Source organism: Aspergillus caelatus (genome assembly GCF_009193585.1).
Source record: "Aspergillus caelatus strain CBS 763.97 unplaced genomic scaffold BDV27scaffold_395, whole genome shotgun sequence".
In the NCBI taxonomy this organism is placed as follows: domain Eukaryota; kingdom Fungi; phylum Ascomycota; class Eurotiomycetes; order Eurotiales; family Aspergillaceae; genus Aspergillus; species Aspergillus caelatus.
The window spans coordinates 1-21,110 of record NW_022475658.1 but is presented as its reverse complement, the minus strand read 5'-3'; the positions used below and the strand labels follow the sequence as shown (position 1 = coordinate 21,110).

At 48.6% G+C, this 21,110-nt stretch overlaps 7 protein-coding genes across 7 annotated transcripts; 4 read left to right on the top strand and 3 right to left on the bottom strand.

Annotated features, from left to right (window-relative positions):
• Positions 1-284: 284 nt before the first annotated feature.
• Positions 285-2,312, bottom strand: BDV27DRAFT_150994 (NAD(P)/FAD-dependent oxidoreductase; the record flags this gene model as incomplete). Its single annotated transcript, XM_032071308.1, has 7 exons — positions 285-324; positions 393-741; positions 806-1,345; positions 1,413-1,820; positions 1,904-1,946; positions 2,015-2,111; positions 2,185-2,312. 7 exons carry the CDS (start codon positions 2,310-2,312, stop codon positions 285-287), a joined length of 1,605 nt encoding a protein of 534 aa, XP_031920915.1.
• Positions 2,313-2,706: 394 nt separating this feature from the next.
• Positions 2,707-4,041, top strand: BDV27DRAFT_170003 (beta-lactamase-like protein). Its single transcript, XM_032075180.1, has 2 exons — positions 2,707-3,016; positions 3,191-4,041. Exons 1-2 carry the CDS (start codon positions 2,792-2,794, stop codon positions 4,019-4,021), a joined length of 1,056 nt encoding a protein of 351 aa, XP_031920914.1. The 5' UTR covers positions 2,707-2,791; the 3' UTR covers positions 4,022-4,041.
• A 737-nt stretch (positions 4,042-4,778) lies between these two features.
• On the top strand, positions 4,779-10,905 carry nscA (non-reducing polyketide synthase nscA; the record flags this gene model as incomplete). Its single annotated transcript, XM_032075179.1, has 6 exons — positions 4,779-5,164; positions 5,265-6,402; positions 6,477-6,839; positions 6,919-7,248; positions 7,329-9,416; positions 9,498-10,905. 6 exons carry the CDS (start codon positions 4,779-4,781, stop codon positions 10,848-10,850), a joined length of 5,658 nt encoding a protein of 1,885 aa, XP_031920913.1. The 3' UTR covers positions 10,851-10,905.
• Positions 10,906-12,185: 1,280 nt separating this feature from the next.
• Positions 12,186-13,572, bottom strand: BDV27DRAFT_164153 (uncharacterized protein; the record flags this gene model as incomplete). Its single annotated transcript, XM_032073655.1, has 4 exons — positions 12,186-12,655; positions 12,721-12,788; positions 12,855-12,997; positions 13,063-13,572. The coding sequence occupies 4 exons, from the start codon at positions 13,570-13,572 to the stop codon at positions 12,186-12,188; spliced, it is 1,191 nt and encodes a 396-aa protein (XP_031920912.1).
• Positions 13,573-13,996: 424 nt separating this feature from the next.
• Positions 13,997-16,214, top strand: BDV27DRAFT_78404 (putative GABA permease). The gene is made up of 5 exons (XM_032077580.1): positions 13,997-14,359; positions 14,410-14,594; positions 14,648-14,727; positions 14,783-15,163; positions 15,228-16,214. Exons 1-5 carry the CDS (start codon positions 14,249-14,251, stop codon positions 16,016-16,018), a joined length of 1,548 nt encoding a protein of 515 aa, XP_031920911.1. The 5' UTR covers positions 13,997-14,248; the 3' UTR covers positions 16,019-16,214.
• A 792-nt stretch (positions 16,215-17,006) lies between these two features.
• Positions 17,007-17,356, bottom strand: BDV27DRAFT_164151 (uncharacterized protein; the record flags this gene model as incomplete). The annotated part of the gene is made up of 2 exons (XM_032073654.1): positions 17,007-17,020; positions 17,158-17,356. The coding sequence occupies 2 exons, from the start codon at positions 17,354-17,356 to the stop codon at positions 17,007-17,009; spliced, it is 213 nt and encodes a 70-aa protein (XP_031920910.1).
• A 1,293-nt stretch (positions 17,357-18,649) lies between these two features.
• BDV27DRAFT_164150 (uncharacterized protein) lies at positions 18,650-19,564 on the top strand (the record flags this gene model as incomplete). The annotated part of the gene is made up of 1 exon (XM_032073653.1): positions 18,650-19,564. The coding sequence occupies one exon, from the start codon at positions 18,650-18,652 to the stop codon at positions 19,562-19,564; it is 915 nt and encodes a 304-aa protein (XP_031920909.1).
• Between the last annotated feature and the right edge of the window lie 1,546 nt (positions 19,565-21,110).

The window sequence follows — 21,110 nt, the reverse complement described above, 5'->3', positions numbered from 1 at the left end:
GCCTAGTGGCTTCATCAAATGGCGTCTGCGAAGAGCTTTTCTCGGCTGCCATGAGGTCTGCCATGCAGCTTTTGACGGAGCGCTCCTCGACATTGCTATGTCCATTTGCCTCACTATGGCCGTTGGTCGAATGGTTTCCATTGGTGTGGGCGTGGCCATTGGTATGGCAATTGGTCTCGATATGACCATTGTTCTGGGGTTGGCCATTGGTGTGGACGTGGCCATTCGTCTGGATATCACCATTGGTCTGTGAATGACCATTAGTTGTGTGGTTTCCATTGGTCTCAGCATGGTCGTTGCAAAGTGTCTTCTTGGCTGCTCTTGCTTCACCATTGAGGAAGGAAAGTGCATCATGAGTTGTGTATTTAATCTCTGCTTTCTTCGCTGCGGACAGTCCGAGGTTTCCCTTCTCCAAACGAGGGGCGAGACCGTCGATGGCGTCTACAGTGAAATTGTCAATGTTGAGCGAATCCTCGGGGCGGACCATGCGCCGTCCCTTCAACGTTTTTAAGATTGCCTGCTCCTCTGGTGTCAGATGCTTCTCAAGTTCATCGAGAGCCTTGCGATTGTTCTCATCGTTAGCATCTCCATCATGGCCGAGTGACTTAAGCTTCTTCACGAGAGCCTCTTTCTCCTCAAATGAGACATGCGCAAATGCTCTGAAGCAAAATTCGACCGTCTTGGACATCTCTGCTTGGGTCAGCTTGCCCTTGGCGTCGGCATCAGCCTGCCCCTGGATAACTAGATGTTACACCGTTAGAATCATCGCTTTCAGCGTTGGATCATTATATAAAATTGCACGTACTGGGTCTGAAGAGATCAAAGGCTCTTTCAAAGCTATCCTCGTCAAAATCACTGATTACGGGCTCGTCTTGAGACCGGATCTGCTTCAATGCACTAGACACAACCAAGAGGAAGCGTGTGTAGCTTTCGGATGTCTTCTTGTCGTGCCACGACGCTGCAACGGTCTCATCGCAGTCACCACGAATGGCTGCTGCGATAGTGGTTGCTGCTGACAAACCTCCCGAGAGAGCCAAGTGAACACCAGAAGAGAAGAAGGGGTCAATGAAGGATCCAGCATCTCCAGCAATGCGCACACCAGGGAAGGCATAGCTGGAAGCGCTGTATGACCAGTCAGAAGCCGACTTGACCTCCGATACGAGCTCCGCGTTGGAAAGCAGTTCTTTGATGCCGGGGACAAACTCTAGAGACTCCAGGTAGAAACCCTTGGAGGAAGGTTCGGCCATTTTTCGCTTCTTCTCAGTAGCCATCTCTTGGTTTTGCACAACACCTACTGAATGGGTGCCGTTGTGCAGAGGGATAAACCATACCCATCCACTAGCATCTGTTGAGTCATACGTTAGCATTATATCCCCTCAGGGTGCGACATGGAAGTTATAGCTGTGTCGTACCTTTGAGTGCTTCGAAATATGGAGCACCCTCTTTGTGTGTACCGACACCGTGGACACCACCTCCCCTCCAGTATCCCCAACTGGCAACATTCTTCAGCCCCTTGTTGAAGGACCGATTCTTGAGATACTTAGTGCTAATAAGACCATTTCTACCCGAGGCATCCACAATGTAATCCATGGAAAGAGTGCCAGAGGTCCCGTCCTTGCGAGTCCAAGTAGCAGATATGGGACGGCCAAGGGGATGCCCATCTCCGGACGAGGGAGCAAACTCGATTGATGCCACCTTGGTTTCGTCAAATGTCTTCACGCCACATTCAGCTGCATGCTTGAACAGCAGCTCGTCTGCCTCGGACCTGATGACATTCCAGGCGTAACCTCCAGGTCCACCGGCTGAGATGAAATCCGTGTCTAAAAAGACGGAGTTGATCGTTAGTATACTCTCAACCGTGGTAATTGAGCTCGTGTCTATTCAATGACCGGCGGAGACTTACATGTTTCAGGTCTGGACCAGTTGAGACGGAAGGCACCTCCGTTCTGCTCTGGATGTCAGTAACCAATGTTCTTGCAGCTTCGATAAAGGGTTGAGGACTTTCGCTACTCACCTTTACGTTAAAGCCATGTGCATCCCACTTCTCGTAGGCGTCAATAAACTTCAGAAAGTGTCGCATCGACGGCAGCATGCTTTCGCCGATATGGTATCTAGGGCACGTGTGAGAATACAGAAAAAATCAAGATTAAAGACATTCATCGCGCTCAAGTTCTGGGAACTTACCTAGGAAACTTCTCTGCCTCGAGAAGGACCACGTCGATTCCCTCCCGCGCAAGAGCCGAGGCGGCATATGAGCCAGCTGGCCCACCACCGATGACCAGCACCTTGCAGTTTTCCGGAACGTTCGTCATGTTGATAAAAACAAGTTTAGAGATTCTTTTGCTATTCTTGATGTGTTTTAATGTTGTAATGTTGCAATGTTTGTTTGGTGTGATGGATAAGTATCTATGTTAGATTTGTACAATATAGCTTGGACGAAGTGAAGATATATATAAAATCCAAATGTTGCCTTGCACGACGAGTAGTTTACAGATATTATGGATTCTGAAACTATATCGGCCATTGGCATCCGTTCGGACATCGGGATGCTCCCGGGGGCTTTTTTTTTTCGGGGGGATTGTTTTAGGGCAAAGGTAGGCTGCTGACTCTCGGAACCCGACTTTCAGCCACTAGGCGGGTAACTCCTTGGCTTTCTCAACACAGCCCAGCTTACACCCCTCCCCCCCGTAAGGCGACCAACCTTTGTCACCAGCGTATACAGCAATAATTTTTGTCAAGTAAATTTTTTGTCAATAATTGTGAATCTATCTTCTCTATCACTGACGTATGAATGCCCTCAACTACTATGCCTGACGGGTTTTACTCCTCGCCCTTCTGGGCTGGCTACCTAGAAGCACAACGAAGCAAGCTACCTGTACTTCCAGAAATTGACGATGGCTTGTCTGGCTGCGTTGTGCGCTTCCTTGGATGCAATCCTGGAAGCATGCAGCTACAGGGCACCAACACATACCTAGTTGGTACTGGAAGCACTAGAATACTCATTGACACTGGAGAGGTAAGGCCTTTACCCACCACCACTATTCATTTGTTCGTGTGTGTCTCGCTCCTACCTTAGCCCACCTAGGAATAAATCCAGATATACACTACCATTTTCTATTCACTCAGTGATTATTTTATATTATGTCATTTTCGTTTTCACGCCCAGCAACGTAATAACCATCGTTAATAGGGAGCTCCGCAATGGGCACTGAGTGTGACCAGATATCTCGAAGACCATGACATCTCTATTTCTCATGTCCTTATCACACATTGGCACAAGGACCATACTGGCGGGATAGCCGATCTCCTTGTTCATGATTCCGACATAAAAGTATACAAGCACAGGCCTGGCCAGGATCAGCTAGACATCGTAAACGGGCAAACCTTTCCAACGCAAGGTGCGACTCTCAGGGCAGTCCTGACGCCTGGGCACACTGTTGATCATATGTGCTTCGTATTGGAAGAGGAAAATGCACTATTCACCGGTGACAACGTGTTAGGCCATGGCTACAGTGTAGCTGAGGATCTGGAAGCCTACACAGCTAGCCTTCGTCTGATGGCAAGCCTAAGGTGTGCCGTCGGGTATCCCGGCCACGGAGAAGTGATATCTAACCTGCCCCAAACAATTGCAAAGTATATCGCGCAAAGAATCTCAAGAGAAAGACAGATATACACCGTGCTGGCTCGGCAAGCTTCTTCGTCTTCTACATCCCGTAATGCGAGCAGCGCAAGCATTGTCAGGGGCATCAACAGTGGCGATGCAAGAGGCGCTAGCGACTCTGGTAGTAGCCGCAATGATGAACATGGCAGTGGGATGGACACAGTGCAGGGCCTATCCACAGCTGACATAGGCGGTCTCATCTACGGAGAAGTCTCCAAGGATAGCGCAACGTTTGATTCAGCTGTTGGGCCCCTGTTGAATCAGGTTTTATACATGTTGCTAGAGCAAGGCAAGGTTGGTTCTAGATTAATTGGGCCGGATAATACTAGGCATTGGTTTGCAACGGGTCAACCAATTTAAGAAAGAATTTCATGTTTCTGCTACTTCTTGCGAGAATGAGTAATGTTGTTGCTTGGATACAAACATGATAGTTTTGTAATACCCATGCATCCATGTATATTCCTGCGAGTTTTTCTATTTACGTTTTTCTAGAATTTCTATCAATAGGAACGGTTCAGTTTCCTTTGGTTGAGTATTCGAAGTTTGCAAATTTGTAGCGGCTGCAGCTGATGGCTGAGAGCTTTCTCAGAGGCTCTCTCTATTTGAGTCAGAATGGTGATACGGGTTCAACCATATGGCGCCGCAAGGCATTTCCCTTTCGAATAAAGACTGCCACAGCTGAACTTGAACAATTAGGTATAAACATTCCCTCAATGACTCTGTCATATAATTCTCCGAGTCGGATTCCGACCTATGTTGACTCCATGCAAGGCGATACTCCGGCTTACTCTGTCTACCCTAAGTCAAGCCACTTCCCGAGAAACGAGAAGTCAGCTGGAATCCATGTAGACGAGTCCGAGCCAGTAGCAGTTGTTCTATGTTTAGAATAGAAACTTAATGTTATGGATAGTGATACGAGGTGCATCAATTCTATAGCATTGGCCGTTAATGGCCCACACCAAGGCTAGACGCCACGTTACCGGTGTTCGATCTGTGGATGATTTATTCTTCAAATGGCTTTCAAATCCGGTTAGGCTTGATTGTTCTACTTGACTCAACACTGTTCTCTAGACCTTCGTTTTCTTAAGAGACGAAAGACACTTGCAAAACTTACACAATGATTGAAAACACCACTATTACTCCTTCCGAATCACGCTCATCAAGCCCCAGCCATGCCAAAGTCGACATGGACGCCGAAATACCTGACGATTTTATTCTTTTCAGCCATGAGCTTCCCAATGGCGAAGTCCAAGACCTGATACGGAGGTTGCATAGATATGCCATGCTACCGGGCTATCCGCACCTTGCTCGCTTCTTGCAGGACTGTGCCTTGGTTCTTAGAACGGAGGTTCAGAAGCTACCACGGCCATTAAGAGATTCTGTACCACCATTCCACGATGTGGTTACGCTGTCCTCGCACTGGGATGAGATCAAGAGCAGCCCCCTAAGTGGTGCTTGGGACGGTGCCTTCCTCTGCATCTATGAGATAGCTATGCTAATAGGGTGAGTCGCTATTCTCTGTTTCCCAACTACTGCTACTGTTTATCCGGTAGTAAACGCGTGACATATTTTTGAGCTAACATGCCACTTGAAATACATACAGACATTATGAGACACATCAAATTTCATACCACCGTCCGGCATGCTTGGTAGGAATAAGCGTTGGCTTATTTTCAGCAGCAGCAGTGGCCGTTTCGGAGTCCCTATCTGACCTCGTCTCATACGGCACTGAAAGCGTGCGGACCGCTTTTGCATTTTGCGTTCATGTACAGCGCGTTTCTCAGACACTTGAGACTACCGTGACAGAGCAAGCTACGTCAGCTAGCTGGGCTACGGTCGTGATAGGTGTACCGGCAGACACAATCCGGGAAGAACTTGACCGGTTCAATCACCTAGAGGAGTCGGAAAGTATTGGTACAAATGTAATGCCGCTGACTGGCGTGAGTATTAGTCACGTTGATAATACCTCCGTTGGAATCACAGGTCCTCCCACCCGTCTCAAGCAACTCTTCCGCCAGTCAGAGATCCTTCGTTCTTCAAGGCACTCGGCGTTGCCCATCGCAGGAGGCCTCTGTCATGTTCCAAACGTGTACGATGACGACGATGTGCGCGCCATCCTTGAAACGGCGGAGGTCTGGGAGAGATGGGGCACTCGTTCTATGCTAGTGCCATTGGTATCCCCATTCACGGGCTCACCATTTTTCTGTTCAGATGCATACCACTTGATAGAAACCATCTGCACCGAGGCTTTAACCAAGCCCCTGTATTTCGACAAGGTCGGAAGTGGCGTTGTGACTCAACTTTCTCGCGACCCACGACCGAATGGGCTATCATGTCAGATATTTCATTACAGTGCATCCCTCATGTCAGATACCATCATCGCCAACGTTACCAATAAACTCTCAACTGTTGATGTGAGCCGCCGGTGTTTGGTTGACTGGGCTATGCGCGACATATTTGATCAACTCCATCATAGCCCACGGCCACCGCAAAACTCAAAGCTAGCTGTCGTTGGCATGTCCTGTCGTATGCCGGGAGGTGCAGATACCCCTGAGCGATTCTGGGAGCTGCTCGTTAACGGAGTGGATACGCACACTACTGTACCTCCAGACAGGTTTGATCTAGATGCTCATTTCGATCCTACCGGTGAAAAGGACAATACAGTTGGAACCCGATTTGGTAACTTCATAGACCACCCAGGCTATTTTGACGCAGGATTCTTCAATATGTCCCCACGCGAGGTAAGATAGTAACCTGAACCTGTTAATCGTTCCTGTATCTAATAATCTAACTACGCACACAACTCTTCAAACAGGCCGAGCAGACAGACCCGATGCAACGCTTGGCACTTGTGACAGCATACGAGGCGCTCGAGATGGCCGGCTTCGTCCCTAACCGCACGCCGTCCTCTCACTTATCACGGGTTGGCACGTATTATGGCCAGGCTAGCGACGACTACCGCGAGGTCAACGCAGGCCAGAAGATTGGCACGTACGGCATTCCTGGGACGGAAAGAGGTTTTGGTAACGGCCGCATCAATTATTTCTTCAATTTCCAAGGGCCGAGTTTCAACATTGACACTGCATGCTCCAGCGGATTAGCTGCGGTTCAGGCTGCTTGTTCGGCGCTGTGGGCTGGCGAGGCTGATACCGTAGTGGCTGGAGGCCTGAACGTCATTGTAAGTGGCCAGAGTTGATCCTCTCCAAATAGACGGACGATGAGATTTCCCACAGTACTAACGTGAAAACTCTTTCAAGACGAGTCCAGATATCTACTGCATGCTGAGCAAGGGGCACTTCTTGTCAAAGACTGGTCAGTGTAAGGTGTGGGATATTGGAGCCGACGGCTACTGCCGTGCAGATGGTGTCGGCTCGGTCGTGATTAAACGACTCGACGATGCCTTGGCTGATAACGACGTCATTTTGGCATCTATCGTAGCTGGTGCTACAAATCATTCAGCAGAAAGTATTTCCATTACTCAACCACATGCCGCAGCCCAGAGAGAGAATTATCGCCAGGTGATGGACAAGGCGGGTGTTAGTCCTCTAGACGTTAGCTTTGTCGAACTTCACGGCACAGGAACCCAGGTTTGTCTGCCCCCACTATGTCAATGGGATGGCCTTCCCTGAAACATGAAGCTGACCCTGGCGTCTCGTTATAAATTTAGGTCGGGGATGCCGTTGAGTCCGAGTCGGTACTTGACTTCTTCGCACCTTCTGGTCGGCGGTTACACCCCGACAAGCGCCTTCATCTGGGCGCCGTCAAGTCTAATATTGGGCATGGCGAAGCTGCTGCGGGTATTGCCTCCCTGATCAAGGTTCTGTTGATGTACCGCAACAATATGATCCCCCGTCACATTGGCATCCAAACGGCCATGAACCCTGTCGTGGCTCAAAACCTTGCCAACCGCAACGCCGGGATACTCACCGAGAATCACCCATGGCTTCCAACTGCGGCCTTTAAGAAGCGATACTCTATCGTGAATAGCTTTGGTGCCCATGGCGGCAATACAACGCTACTACTCGAGGATGCCCCATTGCAACATATTGACATAGACCAGGATCATTCGCGACAAGCTGTTGCTAGCAGCGAAGTGGTCTGCATCTCAGCCAAAAGCAAAGCTTCACTTCGGGCCAACATCAGGGCTTTGCTCGGCTATCTGAATACCCATAAAGTGACGGAACTCAGAGATATTGCCTATACAACGAGTGCTCGGCGGATACACCATCATATCCGCATTGCCACCTCTGCTTCTACCATATCACAGCTACAGTCCTTTCTGGAGGCTGCCGCCAATGATGTCGATGCGCATGCAAAGCATGTCGCTACAGCCACTAAAAGGACTATCGTATTTGCTTTCTCCGGTCAGGGCTGTCTCTATCACGGCGCTGCAGCGCAGCTGTTCGAAAAAGCACCTTTGTTCCGCGACCAGGTGCTCCAACTCGATCGGATCGTTAGACGCCTAGGTTTCCCCACGATACTAGCCACCGTCGCCGGCGATGCAGCGAGTATCGGCTCCGCCAGATCTTCACAAATGGAACCTACCCCAGGCAGCGAGGCAAGCCATGACGTTGTGGCCTTGAGCGATAGCAACACAAGTACAACCTCTCCGACACAGTCAGTCGAGAGTCCACTAGTTACTCAGCTCGCCCTGGTAGTTATCCAGATTGCCTTGGTGCAGTATTGGGGACTACTTGGTATCAAGCCCAGCGTAGTTATCGGCCACAGCCTCGGAGAATACGCTGCGCTGGTCGCAGCTGGAGTCTTGTCTGTCGCAGACGCTCTATTCTTGGTGGGTAAACGAGCTGAACTCATGTTAGCCGTCTGCGAGCCTGGGAGCCATGCTATGTTGTCAGTTCGCGGTGCCTCGGTCGATCGCATAGAAGAATTGTGCCGTGAGAGTGAGAAACAGTATCGTTTTGAAGTATCATGTGTGAACGGGTTGACCGACATTGTTGTTAGCGGCCTGCGAGATGATATGGCTTCCCTGCGTGACATGCTGCAGGGTGCAGGACTGAAATGTGTTCTCCTCGATATACCGTTCGCTTTCCACAGCGAACAAATGTCACCCATCCTAGATGACTTCGAGAATGCGGCTCAGTATGTTACATTCAAGGCCCCTGCGATCCCAATTATCTCTCCACTTCTTGGACAGTGCCTTGCCGAGGACCACGTTATTGATGGGAAGTATCTGGCCCGTGCGACACGGGAACCTGTTGATTTTGTAGCTGCTCTTCACGCTGCTATATCAGATGGCGTGGTAAATGACAAGACCGTCTGGATCGATATTGGGCCTCACCCAGTTTGTACCACCTTCGCAAGCAATCATTATGGAAAGGGAGCAACACAGACTTTTGCGTCACTTCGCCGTGGTGACGATACGCTGTCGACATTTACAGGAAGTCTTGCAGCACTACACTGCCTAGGGTTCCCTGTTGCATGGAATGAGTATTTTGATCTCAGAGAGAATCCCGCCCGTCTACTGCACCTCGACTCCTATCAATGGAACTACAAAAACTACTGGATCCCATACGAGGGTTCGTGGACGCTAGACAAAGCCAATGCTGGACAAAGCAACAAGAATAACAGTCCAGTCGCTGTTTCGGCTTTCTTCACGTCTTCTGTCCAACAAATCATTTCTGAGGAATATGGCGAGTCTATAGGACAGATGAAGGCACTCTCCAACTTGCATCACCCCGACCTCCGGGGCGCAGCAGAGGGGCATAAGTTAAACGGGAGGAGTGTTGTGACTGGAGTATGTCATCCCACCCTCTGACTTTCTGATTATAATATTGTTTCCTTTTCTGGATTCAATTTCTAACTGCATCTTGCACAGAGTATTTGGGCGGATATCACTCTCACCGTTGGTGAATATTTATACAGGAAAATGCTACCAGACGACGGTACACCTCACATGGACGTCAAAAACATGGAAGTAAACGAAGCCCAGGTGCTTGACCCACGGGCATCCCAATTCATTCAAATCGAAGGAGTATTGAACATGTCGCAAAAGCAGACGGCTGTACGACTGTACGCAGCAAGCCCAGACGGGACTCGTAATACAGAGAAGGCATTCGCCACTGCAACTGTCTGCTACGAACACGCGCAAGCCTGGCAAGAACAATGGCAGGTGACTTCACACTTAGTTGCTGCAAGAGCCAATTCGCTTTGGGAAAAGATTACAGGCGGCGGCGACAACAGCGCAGACAAAAGCAAGGTGAGCCACTTTTCACAGAGTGTCGCGTATCAACTCTTTGCAAACGTGGTGGACTATGGCACACGATATCGTGGGATGCAGCGCGTAGCACTCTCCGAGGACACTCTGGAAGCAACGGCTGACGTCGTCCTGGACAATGACCAACATGGCACTTGGCACACTCCACCTCACTGGATCGACAGCGCTTTCCAGCTTGCCGGCTTCGTCATGAATTCCTTTGGTGTTCAAAGCGATGGCAAGATCGCTGGATCATCTCGTGATTTCTTTTACATCACCCCGGGGTGGCGTCACTTCCGGCTGCTGGAACGCCTTGAGCCTGGCCCTGGTGTCACGTATCGCAATTTTGTCCGGATGTTTCCGGTCGTCGGTGAACCAGGCGCATATGCAGGAGATATATATCTGCACCGTGGTGACAAGCTCGTGGGCGTGTGTGCAGGTGTTAAGTTCAAAGCTGTTCCTCGCGCTTTGATGCCGGTGTTGTTTCCTCCGATTGGGGCTAGCAAGAAGCGAAACCAATCTGCCGAGACTCATTCCGCCACATACCAAAGCAACGGCGAGTACTACAAATCTCAGCCAGTCCCGGCCCCCATTTTCCAAAAGCCTGAGAAGTTGACGGCACCTATCTCTAGAGTAGCTCACTCGCAACACCAAGGTCAGGTTGGCATCTCACGAAACACACAAACCCCAGCGCCGGCAGCAGTAGTCATGCAGCAAGTCCAGCCTGTAGAGGGTGGACAAGATCAAAGCCAAAATCCACAAGCAACAGCGTGCCTCGCGCTGATTTCGGAGGAAACCGGGCTGGATCTGGACGATTTGAAAGGCGATGCCGCCTTTGCTGAGTTGGGTGTGGATTCTCTAATGTCCCTGGCACTGTCGGCTAAGATACGCGCAGAGCTAGGTATTGATGTTCAGGCGTCCATTTTTCTGCAATGTCCGACTGTACAAGATCTGGTTAGATGGTTGAGCAAGTAAATAGAAGCTTATTAGTGTTGTATGAGAAATTGAAAATCCACTTTCAGCTCAAAGAGCCAATGGAATAACACTCTTTACACCGTGGGGAAAGTCTGTAATACAATCAAGGCTAGATATGCTTTCAATGGAAATTACCAATAGATTGAATTTAAGTATTAGAAAAATTGGCCATGGTGCAATCCAACAACCCATAACACACGTGTATTATATATTCATTGATTGTCCATGCAACCTAGCTCTAGACTCAAATTATATATAGTCCGATGGTACCTGCTAAAGCCTACGGCGGACTAGCGAATCTAACTTACGTCCAACCGACAATTCTTTAACGGTGTTTCACCTTAAGCCACAGCTGCCACGCACTCGTAGCCTTTATTAGTTAGTTCTTATTCTTATCTATATCGTACAGTAGTGGCCGAGTAGGGCCTTAAAATACGCTAGTATATAATAGAATGGGATGACTAATTACTAAGTAGTAGTAGTAGTCGTGGTGTAAATATCCAGACTTGGCTCTAAATCTAGAGGTTGCGATGCCTCAAGTTCGTGGGGTGGGAGTTCTAAATTTAGCGGTCATAGTGCCTGGACATAGAACCAACCCTTTGATTTTGAGAAGCGGTAAAATACCGCAGGACTAAATTATGTAAAGCGGTGCAGAGCTTCGTCTCAAGTATTACCTATCATTAGCAGATGATATAGTGGTACCTCATAAAGAGATTTAATTACCTATATAATAGTGCGATGCCGTTGGCTTGTCGCAGGAATGCGCGAGGGCCTAGGCGAAGAGAAGCAATATATAATTAATATCTTAGAAAAACCACTAGGGCGGGGTTTAGCCTAAGTGCTGTGGGTTTAGAGGGATTAACCAAGAGAAAAGCCTCTACGGTAAGACCTTGGCAGGGCTGTCCGGTTATGTAACTCGGGATAATCAGCCAATATCCTACAGCTTGATAGTAATCGATCGGAATGTCTTTATACACCCTTCCGGGCGGAGAACGGTCACTATTGTGTTTGACTCGGAGTGGTCTGAGGGCTGGAGTTAGCGAGCGTTGCGTGGATTTTATTTCGAGTCCTAGGTTAATAGGGCAAAAGAAGGACAGACGGTTTTTCACGCTATGCCAGTAGTACCACAGCTGATCGCGTTGAATCCCTCACTTTGACACTTGTATCTTGAAAACGAGAGATCAACACCTGCAATGCCCCAAAGTATACGTCTAGCAAGCTGGTTGGAGCCTTGGAGGGCCTACGATGCTAAGCAGATGCGACTGAGACGTCCTCACTGGAAGATGCAAAGAATAAGCTGAACTACGATCGACATTCATCTACTCTATGACCCCCTCAAAGTCTATCCCGATGATCCTGTTTCTCAACACTCACCGTGACATCCACCGTCCTAAGCACACCCCCCTTCCCCTCCATATCGTGGGTCAAATGCCTAGTACTTTCTGCCCCCTCACTCGAACTTGACTGTCTATCGCCCTCACCGTGACCCAGATCCCCACCTGTTGTAACCTCCGTGGTAACCAGCACATCCGTATTCCGCTCATGGAACATCGACCGCCCATTCTTCCTCGAGCGTCCGCGCGACCGAGACCGCGAGTGTGACTGACTTGCCCCAGAGGAAGACTGGTGCATATACCCGCTTGCCTTGGTCTGCGGAAGTTCGAGGCCGATGCCATCGGGGATTTGGGTCGTGGTTAGGCCCGAGTGCAGGCCGGCGAAAATGTGGTAGAGGGTTGGGACACAGGCGATTATCACGGTGGTGAGCATCATGGTCTGGGCGATTATTTCCCAGTTCACAATGTCCCCTAGATAGATACTTGTTAGATTTCCTTTCGCGGTATATTTGAAATTGGAACGGAGCCTCACGGACAGGATACGTCGGTTGAGTGGCGGAAGGAGGGGAGGAGGGTGAGGTCGACAATTCCGAGTCCCACGATACTGTGAGGATTAGTTGCATTGGCGGTTTAAATTGGTGCTAAATTGTTCGAGTTAACTGAGTCGTACCTTAAACGCGCGGAGAAGGAGCACAGGATCTTCACTCGCTTGTGCCAGGCCATCTGGACGTTGCGCATCATGATGAAGGGTAGGACGACGATGATGACCTCCGTGAGGATGTTGAGGACCGCCATCGGGTAGAATATGGCACCCTGTTGCCAGACTAAGTAGGCTGTCAAGACAATTACGGACGAGCTTTTGGTATATATATACTGACCTCCCCAGCACATCGCCCGGGCGAGTACAACCATGGACCAGACATCTCACATTGGAATGCTATCCCCAACACCGCGAAGATCGACCACCCCATGACGATCCCAGCGGTACCAGCACAGATACGACGTAGGCTCTTGGTCGGCGTTAACCTCCAAATCAGCAGAATAGTCGACATCTTCGAAAGCGACATGACAACGATCCGCAGAATATGCGCAGCATATGCGAATTTGCTCCAGGCCTGGATATCGCCATCGCCAAGTCCGTCTTGGTGCTTTCCCAATCCATGGTCCACAGCCTTCTGTAAAAGAACAACTTGAATGATGGCAAGAATCAAAGCCACCCAAATGGGAGTATTGACAGCGGTCCGTCGCTGCTTGAAGTAGATCGCAGACCCGAACTTGGCGGCCACGAAGATAATGGCCACGATCAAGAGGGAGACTGAGGTCAAGGTGATGCTTGCACCGCGATTATCACTTGACAGGACCTGGAAGGCGTCCTTTTGGTCAGCCATCGCGCCATGAGATGCTCTTCAAGTTGGAGACCTACTCGGAGAGAAGGGGTGCCGACATATAATCAAATCTGATTTTTTCCATCCTGGTCACTAAAGCTTCTTCTATTGGGAATTTACGACCCTGCCTATTGGCGTGGCACCATCGCATCTCATTTGTGCAAGGAATCCAATGTGCCAGTTGACTGCATCGGCTAAATCAGAAATACGAAGCGTGTCAGGCCAGATTTTTCCGACAATAGCATTGTCCCAGTGGTCTAGAATCATGGAGGGCGGAAGCAAAGGCCACTAGAAAGGAACCGGTGCCCCACTAGACAAGGGCCGTGCCATTGAATTTGTTCCGATCCTGATGTCCGGATAGTTCAGATCAAGCACTAACTGCCACCGGCCTGACGACTAAATATGCGAACGACAAGGGTGTGCGCCGAAGCGACCAGACCGTTTGAACGCCGCGCACTAAGGCGCAGCCCGAGCTCATAACCATTCGTTTCGCATTCATTGTGCAATCAATATCCCTGTCTAGCCCCAAGAATGGAAATGAGAAGGCAAAGAGAGTCGAAAGTCCTTTTTTGCCGTCGACTCGGCCAGGAGACTGGCCTATTTCCTGTCGGCCTTTCTTCTCCCACCTTTTGTCTCTGTGTCCTACGTAGGCAAAAGAAGAGATTCTTCGTACTCCAAAATGCAGGAAGAGATAGAAATGAAGAGCGAAAGCCTTGTGCGATCAGGACTAGTAGGAAGTGGAAATGGGGGCTATGAGAGCGCTACAATGCGCCAGAAACAACAATTGGAGGTACAATCACACGGCCCAACTGTTCTGCACTGACTCTAATAACTTCACAGCGATATCTTAACTTCTTCTCCTCCGTCGCCTTTTCCGCCTGTCTACTTGCGACATGGGAATCTGCTGGTGGCAGTTTGCAATCAGGGTTGTACAACGGCGGCCCTGCAGCGATTGTCTATGGGATCATCTTGAGTACCCTCGGAAATCTGGCTATCGCATGCTCTCTGGCAGAGCTTGCGTCTCTGTATGTGCATGGGCCACTTCCCAATAGAATGGTGCTGACCTTGATCTTGACAGGCACCCCACTGCCGGTGCTCAATATCACTGGAGTTACTTCCTTGCGCCTCGCGGTCGCCGATTTATTAGTTTCTTCCAAGGTGAGCTTAAGGTTGCGTTAATTCTTTCTTTATGCCAATTGCTGATGACATCCAGGTTGGGTCACCGTCTTCTCATGGTCCGCTCTTGTCTGCATCGCTCCGTATTTTATCGGAACCCAAATCCAGGGCCTGGTGGTGCTGGCGCATCCTGACTATGAACTGGTCCGATGGCGCGGGACGCTGCTCATGTGGGCCGTTGCGATCATCCCGATTATTATCAATATCTTCGGGCGTCGCGTCCTGGGAGGAATTGAAGTCGCTGCGGGTATCATGCACGTTGTCTTCTTGCCCGTCACCATTGCAGTCTTCGTGATTCTCGCTCCGCGAAACCCGGACTCGTTTGTATGGGACACCTTTGTCGGCGGCCTAAGTGGTTGGAAAGACTCGGGTGCTGTATTCTCCATCGGTCTTCTTGGTGTCATTACTCCCTTAGCCGGTAGGAGCCTCCCTATCTTCTTCTTCACATCTAGCCATACCAATAGTCTAATCCATGTCAACAGGCGTCGATGGTGTAATCCACATGGCCGAAGAAGTCAAAAACGCCAAGGTTGTCGTCCCTCGCTCTATGATCTATGGCACCATGATCAATGGAACCCTTGCCTTCGCCTACCTTATCGCCATCCTCTACTGCATGGGCGACTACACTGAAGCCGTCCTCAGCCCCACGGGCTACCCCATCATCACAATCGCCTACCAAGCCACCGGCTCTAAAGCAGCAACGTACGTGCTGATGGCGATGGGCATGCTCCCCGGCTGGATCGCCCTCTTCAACGGTCTCGCCTCCGTAACCCGCCTGACCTGGGCATTCGCGCGCGATAACGGTCTCCCCTTCTCCAACTTCTTCGCGCGCGTCGACCCAACCTACAAGATCCCCCTCCGTGCTCTCTTCCTCGTCGCCTCATGTATCTTCGCTCTCTCCTTCATCCAAATCGGCTCCACCGCGGCATTCAATGCTATCCTCTCTCTCAGCACACTGGGCCTCTACATCTCCTACCTTATCCCCCTCGTCCTACTCGTGTTCAAGCGGCTCACCGCGCCACAAGATATCCCCCAAGGCACCTTTACACTGGGCAAGTGGGGTCTCCCCATGAATCTGCTGGCCATTCTGTTCGCTACATATTTTGCGATCTTCTTACCGTTTCCGGCCACATTGCCGGTGACAGCGGAAAATATGAATTATGCGGGGCCGGTGCTGGGCTTTGTGATGTTGTTTGCTTGTGGGGATTGGATTGTAAGGGGACGGCATAAGTGGGAGGGACCGACTATGCGGCCTTATGCGAGAGATGAGTAGATTATGGGCATGGAGAGTTGATGTGGAAAAGTGGGTAGGAGGATTGAGATACTGTATATAATATTGTTGGAGGCTTTCATTGCCTCAGGGAGGAGGAGCACGGAGACCAACCAGGGCAGGAGGGCGAAAAATGAATTTATCCCGTCAGTAGCTAGTACACTGTGTGATAGGCGCCTGCTATGTAAGTCGATTCGTATTTGCCTAATCTACCTTTTTTCCTTCTTTATAGCATCTAGACTTGTTCAATCATGGGTTGGGCCGGGATTTTTCATCTTAGTCAATGTTCACCTTCTTACCCCAACTCACCTTAATAGGCGGCGATGTTCTCACCAAACTCTCACTCATCGCTCTTATACTCTCCCTGGATTTAGCATATACCCAATGAATAATTGGGAAATACAAAAAAACAAAAACATACAACAGGAGGGATTCGCTGGTGGTCACCCACCCAACTACTAACCTCCCGGCGTGTGGCTTAAGTACGGCTGAGCGGACGGGAAGCCCTGTTCTCCACACCCTATGGTCGTATGTGTTGGTTGAATAGATGCAGAGGACTATATAGTAATAAACCAAAGGCGAAGTGAAAAGGCTTGTTTCTTCTATACTCATAGGAGTGGCTCATCGTCCGATTGATTGCCCCGTTAAGTGAATATCCTGGATAGGATCGATCTACTCTGTATATAACTATGGTATCGAACTCCCTATGTTTGTTCTTAGAACAAAAGCCAAGGGAATCACCAGGCAATGTCCTACTTTAGTTCACCAAGCACAAGGCCACGAAGGATCATGAGCATTTATCCATACTCCAATGATTGACATTTCAATACTGTACTGTTCGTTTAGGTCAACATGTTCCCCTACTCGCTGCTTTGATAGCACCATTGTGCACAGAATACTGACGAGCCAAATTAGTAACTATTTGTACGAGATCGGAATTATGCAGCCACAACTCGCCATAGCCCGATCGTAAAAGCCCGCGAGATTTCAATCAATCGTCTGATTCTATTGGACATGTTCAGTACTAGTATGCTGTCTGTGAAATAGAGGGTGAAGCACCAAAGGATAAAGAATTCCTATATTCTTAGACAAAGTATTGCCGCTGGCATCACGTCCACAAAAGTACCCGACCCTTCACATACTCGCCAAATCGGGCATACCTCGACGACCAATTTCCTTGCGCTTTTTCAAAACAGACTCATCCAAACCATTTTGAATGGCCGTGACCATCACTTCCACATCGAAATCCGTCCCGATGGGATTCTCGGCAAATTCGGCCGCCGTCATAAATTTGATCGCATCCTCCACCGTGTCATAGTTGTCAATCTGCGTTTCAAGCATGTTCCATCTGGGTCTCTGTAGTAAATACTAGTTGTCGGACCATGATTGACGCACCTAAAAGGGACCTTAAATGGGGTGAATAAGGGGAGCCTGGAAGCCCGCCTAACAGCGAAAGTGATCCCCACAATAGCCTGACAATGGATCAGCAGCTTTATGGAGGAACGGACAGCCTGTATTGGATTCGATGACTTTGAGACATCAATGGCACCTTTACGGAATGTTGGACTAGCGCAAGGATCCCCTCTGTCACCGATCCTCTTTGTATTCTTCAACTCCGATTTCGTGGACTAACCAGTCGGCTTCCACAGAGGCGCGTCTGCTTTCATCGACGATTACTTCCGATAGAGGGCAGGTCGATCAACAGAAGGAAACCTAAGAAAAGCCCAGAAAGAAGATATTCCCCGGATCAAAGCATGGCCCCGCCAGACTGGATCCTGCTTTCCCACGGAGAAAACGGAGCTCATCCACATCACGAGAAAGAAGAGCGAGAAAGCAAAAGACCAAATTACTATACAAGGCAGAACTATCAAGCCCTCGAACACGGTAAAACTCCTCGGGGTAGTGTTCAACTGTGAACTCACGTGGAAAGAAGAGAAACTAAGGAGCGCTCAGGGCGTATAGAAGCCTATCCATTCGTTTCAATCGTTCCCCTCAATTTTATGATCGCTCATCTTGGATATACTCACCATTGAAATGTATAAATTCTAGTCAAGGTCCCAAGATGGCAACACATCATATTCTGTCATATCTCGAAACTTCATCCGCGGGCAGTCCACTCACGTTCAGTCCTTAGCTCAGTCACCTGCAGCTGGGAATAAATGGGATGCTGGTGTTCGCAGCCCCTGCTAGCTAGAACCTCACCGGCAGCCATACACATTGTGCTGCCTAGTCTGACATGTAATCCCAGGCACCGACACTCTCCTGCTACGAGGTTATTAATCAGTAGATTATAAATCATGACTGATCGACTCCTAGTAATCTCACAACGATGACGCAAAACCGGCCAATGACAGTACAGTAATCATGTGCCATTCAGGGTATGGAGCCCGCGGAGTCCGAAAATGGTGGACATTGCTAGATGTTGAAAGTATGACGGAAAAATGCTGCGTTCGGTAGCCTTAACTGAGATCATGTATCTGATGGAAAGCTTTGATTTATAAGTTTTGATTTGTAAGTTTTGAGGTCCGTGTGAAAGGACGCATATAATTACCTCCACATGCCCGCTTTCCCTTTGAACTCCTTTACTTCTGCACACACAGCGGCTCTTTGCTTGTTAAAACAAAGTCTTTCAAAATGCGCGTTGCTGTGGCTGGCTCTGGTGCAATGGCCAGATATATTTGCGATGAGTTTCCGAAGTATGGACACGAAGTGGTCCTACTCAGCCGTACAAACAAAGAAGTCTTCCAGAATTGGAACCGGGTTACTCAGGTGGTAACTGATTATTCGGTTTCTTCACTAACCGACGCCATACTGGACTGCGACGTGCTTATCTCTATGATTCTATCGTACACCGAAGAGTTTATCGACGTCCACCTCAACCTTATCAAAGCTTGTCAGGCCAGTCCACGATGCAAACGATTCATTCCCTCGGAATATGGGGGTGACCTTGAGAGATATCCTGATGTTCCTCTCTTTTATTATCTGACTCGAGATCCTATTCGAAAGGCTCTGCAGGATCAAAAGGAGATCGAATGGACGCTAGTCAGTGTTGGATGGCTGGTGGATTACGTTGTACCTCAACAAAATCGATACCTTACGGATGCCGGGGAAGCGTTTCCCATTGATATCACATCCAAAAAGATTACCATTCCCGGCACTGGGAATGATCCAGTGGACGTTACTGCAGCCCGCGACTTGGCAAGAGCCCTAGCTCTTCTCATCAGCAAGTCCTCATGGGAACCATATACTTACATTTCCGGCGAGAAAACCACATGGAATGAGCTTGCTAAGTTGGTGCAACAACAGTACGAGGAAATGAAGGATATCCAGCATATTGGCTTAGGCCAGATACTACATACGATTCAGTCATCAAATAATGAGGTGGATGTCTTAATGTCTCATTACAAACTCATTGTTCCTCTACGAGCCTGTTCCCTGGACCCCAAGAAGGTCGAGGCTCATCGGCAGAAATTCTTCTCTGGAATGACTTTCAGGAAGCCCCATGAGCTTATCGAAGAAGCGCGTCAGGATCCCAACAGAATTGTCTAATAGACGGCGTGGAGAAGTAGGAGAGCAATAATGTGGTCGATAGCTGTGGTTGCGCAACAGCGAATCCCCAAGCACCCAACAAATAGTTTAAATACAAATGAGAACTTTTCTATTTTCACTCTTCTTTAAAGTGGGCATTACTTCGTCTAGATATTGTCCGCCTTGGGGTTTCCAGGATGATCAGTTCAAATATCATTAATTATTTGCGCAATTCGCAAATGAATCAGTTACATTGATTTTTGTACAAATAATAAAGTAAATATGTTTGATATAGCCTACCCAAAGCTGGACACAACTTGATACAAGCTTTTCTGGGCTGCAATGTCTACAAATACATTATTAGAAGTGGCGAAGAAAAGTGAAATTTTAATACCATGTTTATTTAATACTAGTGAGTGCTGCAGATTAGAGTACAATATCGAGTCAGAGAAAGAAGCGCAGAAATAATCAGATAATCGCCTTTGTGTGTGCAAATAGATATGTATCGAGTGCATAACTGGACAGTGTGTACTTACGTAGCCCTCCGGCTATTCCACCAGTGTATAATGGAAGACGTGATATGTGGCATCTTGATGGCTAGGCCTTATTGCGGCTCCTAATGGGTCCACTACTGCTGTTTATACATGATCATGACTGGAAGTAAAGTGCGCAAGGTCGCGAATTTGCTATTGGGCAAATACATAGCATCCTGTGAAAATTCTGATTTTATAAGAAAAGGTGGGAAATAGTAATTTTGCACGCTTTTGGAGTGGCTGTTGGAGTCCCAGCTTGGTGAGGAATTTTGTTGCATCCTATACCTAAAGCATCGAGATCACGCGCGAGAGATATGCACTCGAAGGGCTTGTTTCGCCTCCTGTATTCGCCTGAGTTAACTGTGGCAGGAGTTTGGCGACAAAACTCATCCGGGAATAGTAATGGAGATTCAATTTTTGGTCCAGTCCTTCGTCCATTTTTACCATGACTTCTGTTATAATCTGACCGGATACCGGTGTCACCGGTTATACTCCTTTAATTTTCCAACAACCCTAAGGTGAAACAAAGCTAAATTGAATTGAAAATAGAAGGAAACAATAATTTTTCTAAGCTTTAACAATTCACTGTAATAACAATTAATATTACTCCACAAGTATATATGCTGACAATTTAGGCATTTGTCCCTTGGCATAGAAACATCCCGAATTATGGATAAGAAATACCGTACTTGATCACCTGACGCACGTCCCCACCTGCCGCACGGATTTCTATATACACCGACTTTTTGACTTCAACTTCAAACCATCACAACTCCGTCAATATGGGTTCAATTGATGAGGCGCTTGCTTTTTTAAAATCCCTAGATCCAGGAGAATCATTTAAATATGCGGAAGTAGCCAAAAGATTCGGTGTTGATTGTACAACACTCTCAAGGCGCCACCGGGGTGTTATGCATTCAAAAGAGAATCAATATGAAAACCAGCGATTACTCAACAGCCAGCAAGCCAAAACTCTTATAAGTTATATTAATAAACTCTCTGAGAGAGGCCTATATCCTACCTCTGAGATGCTT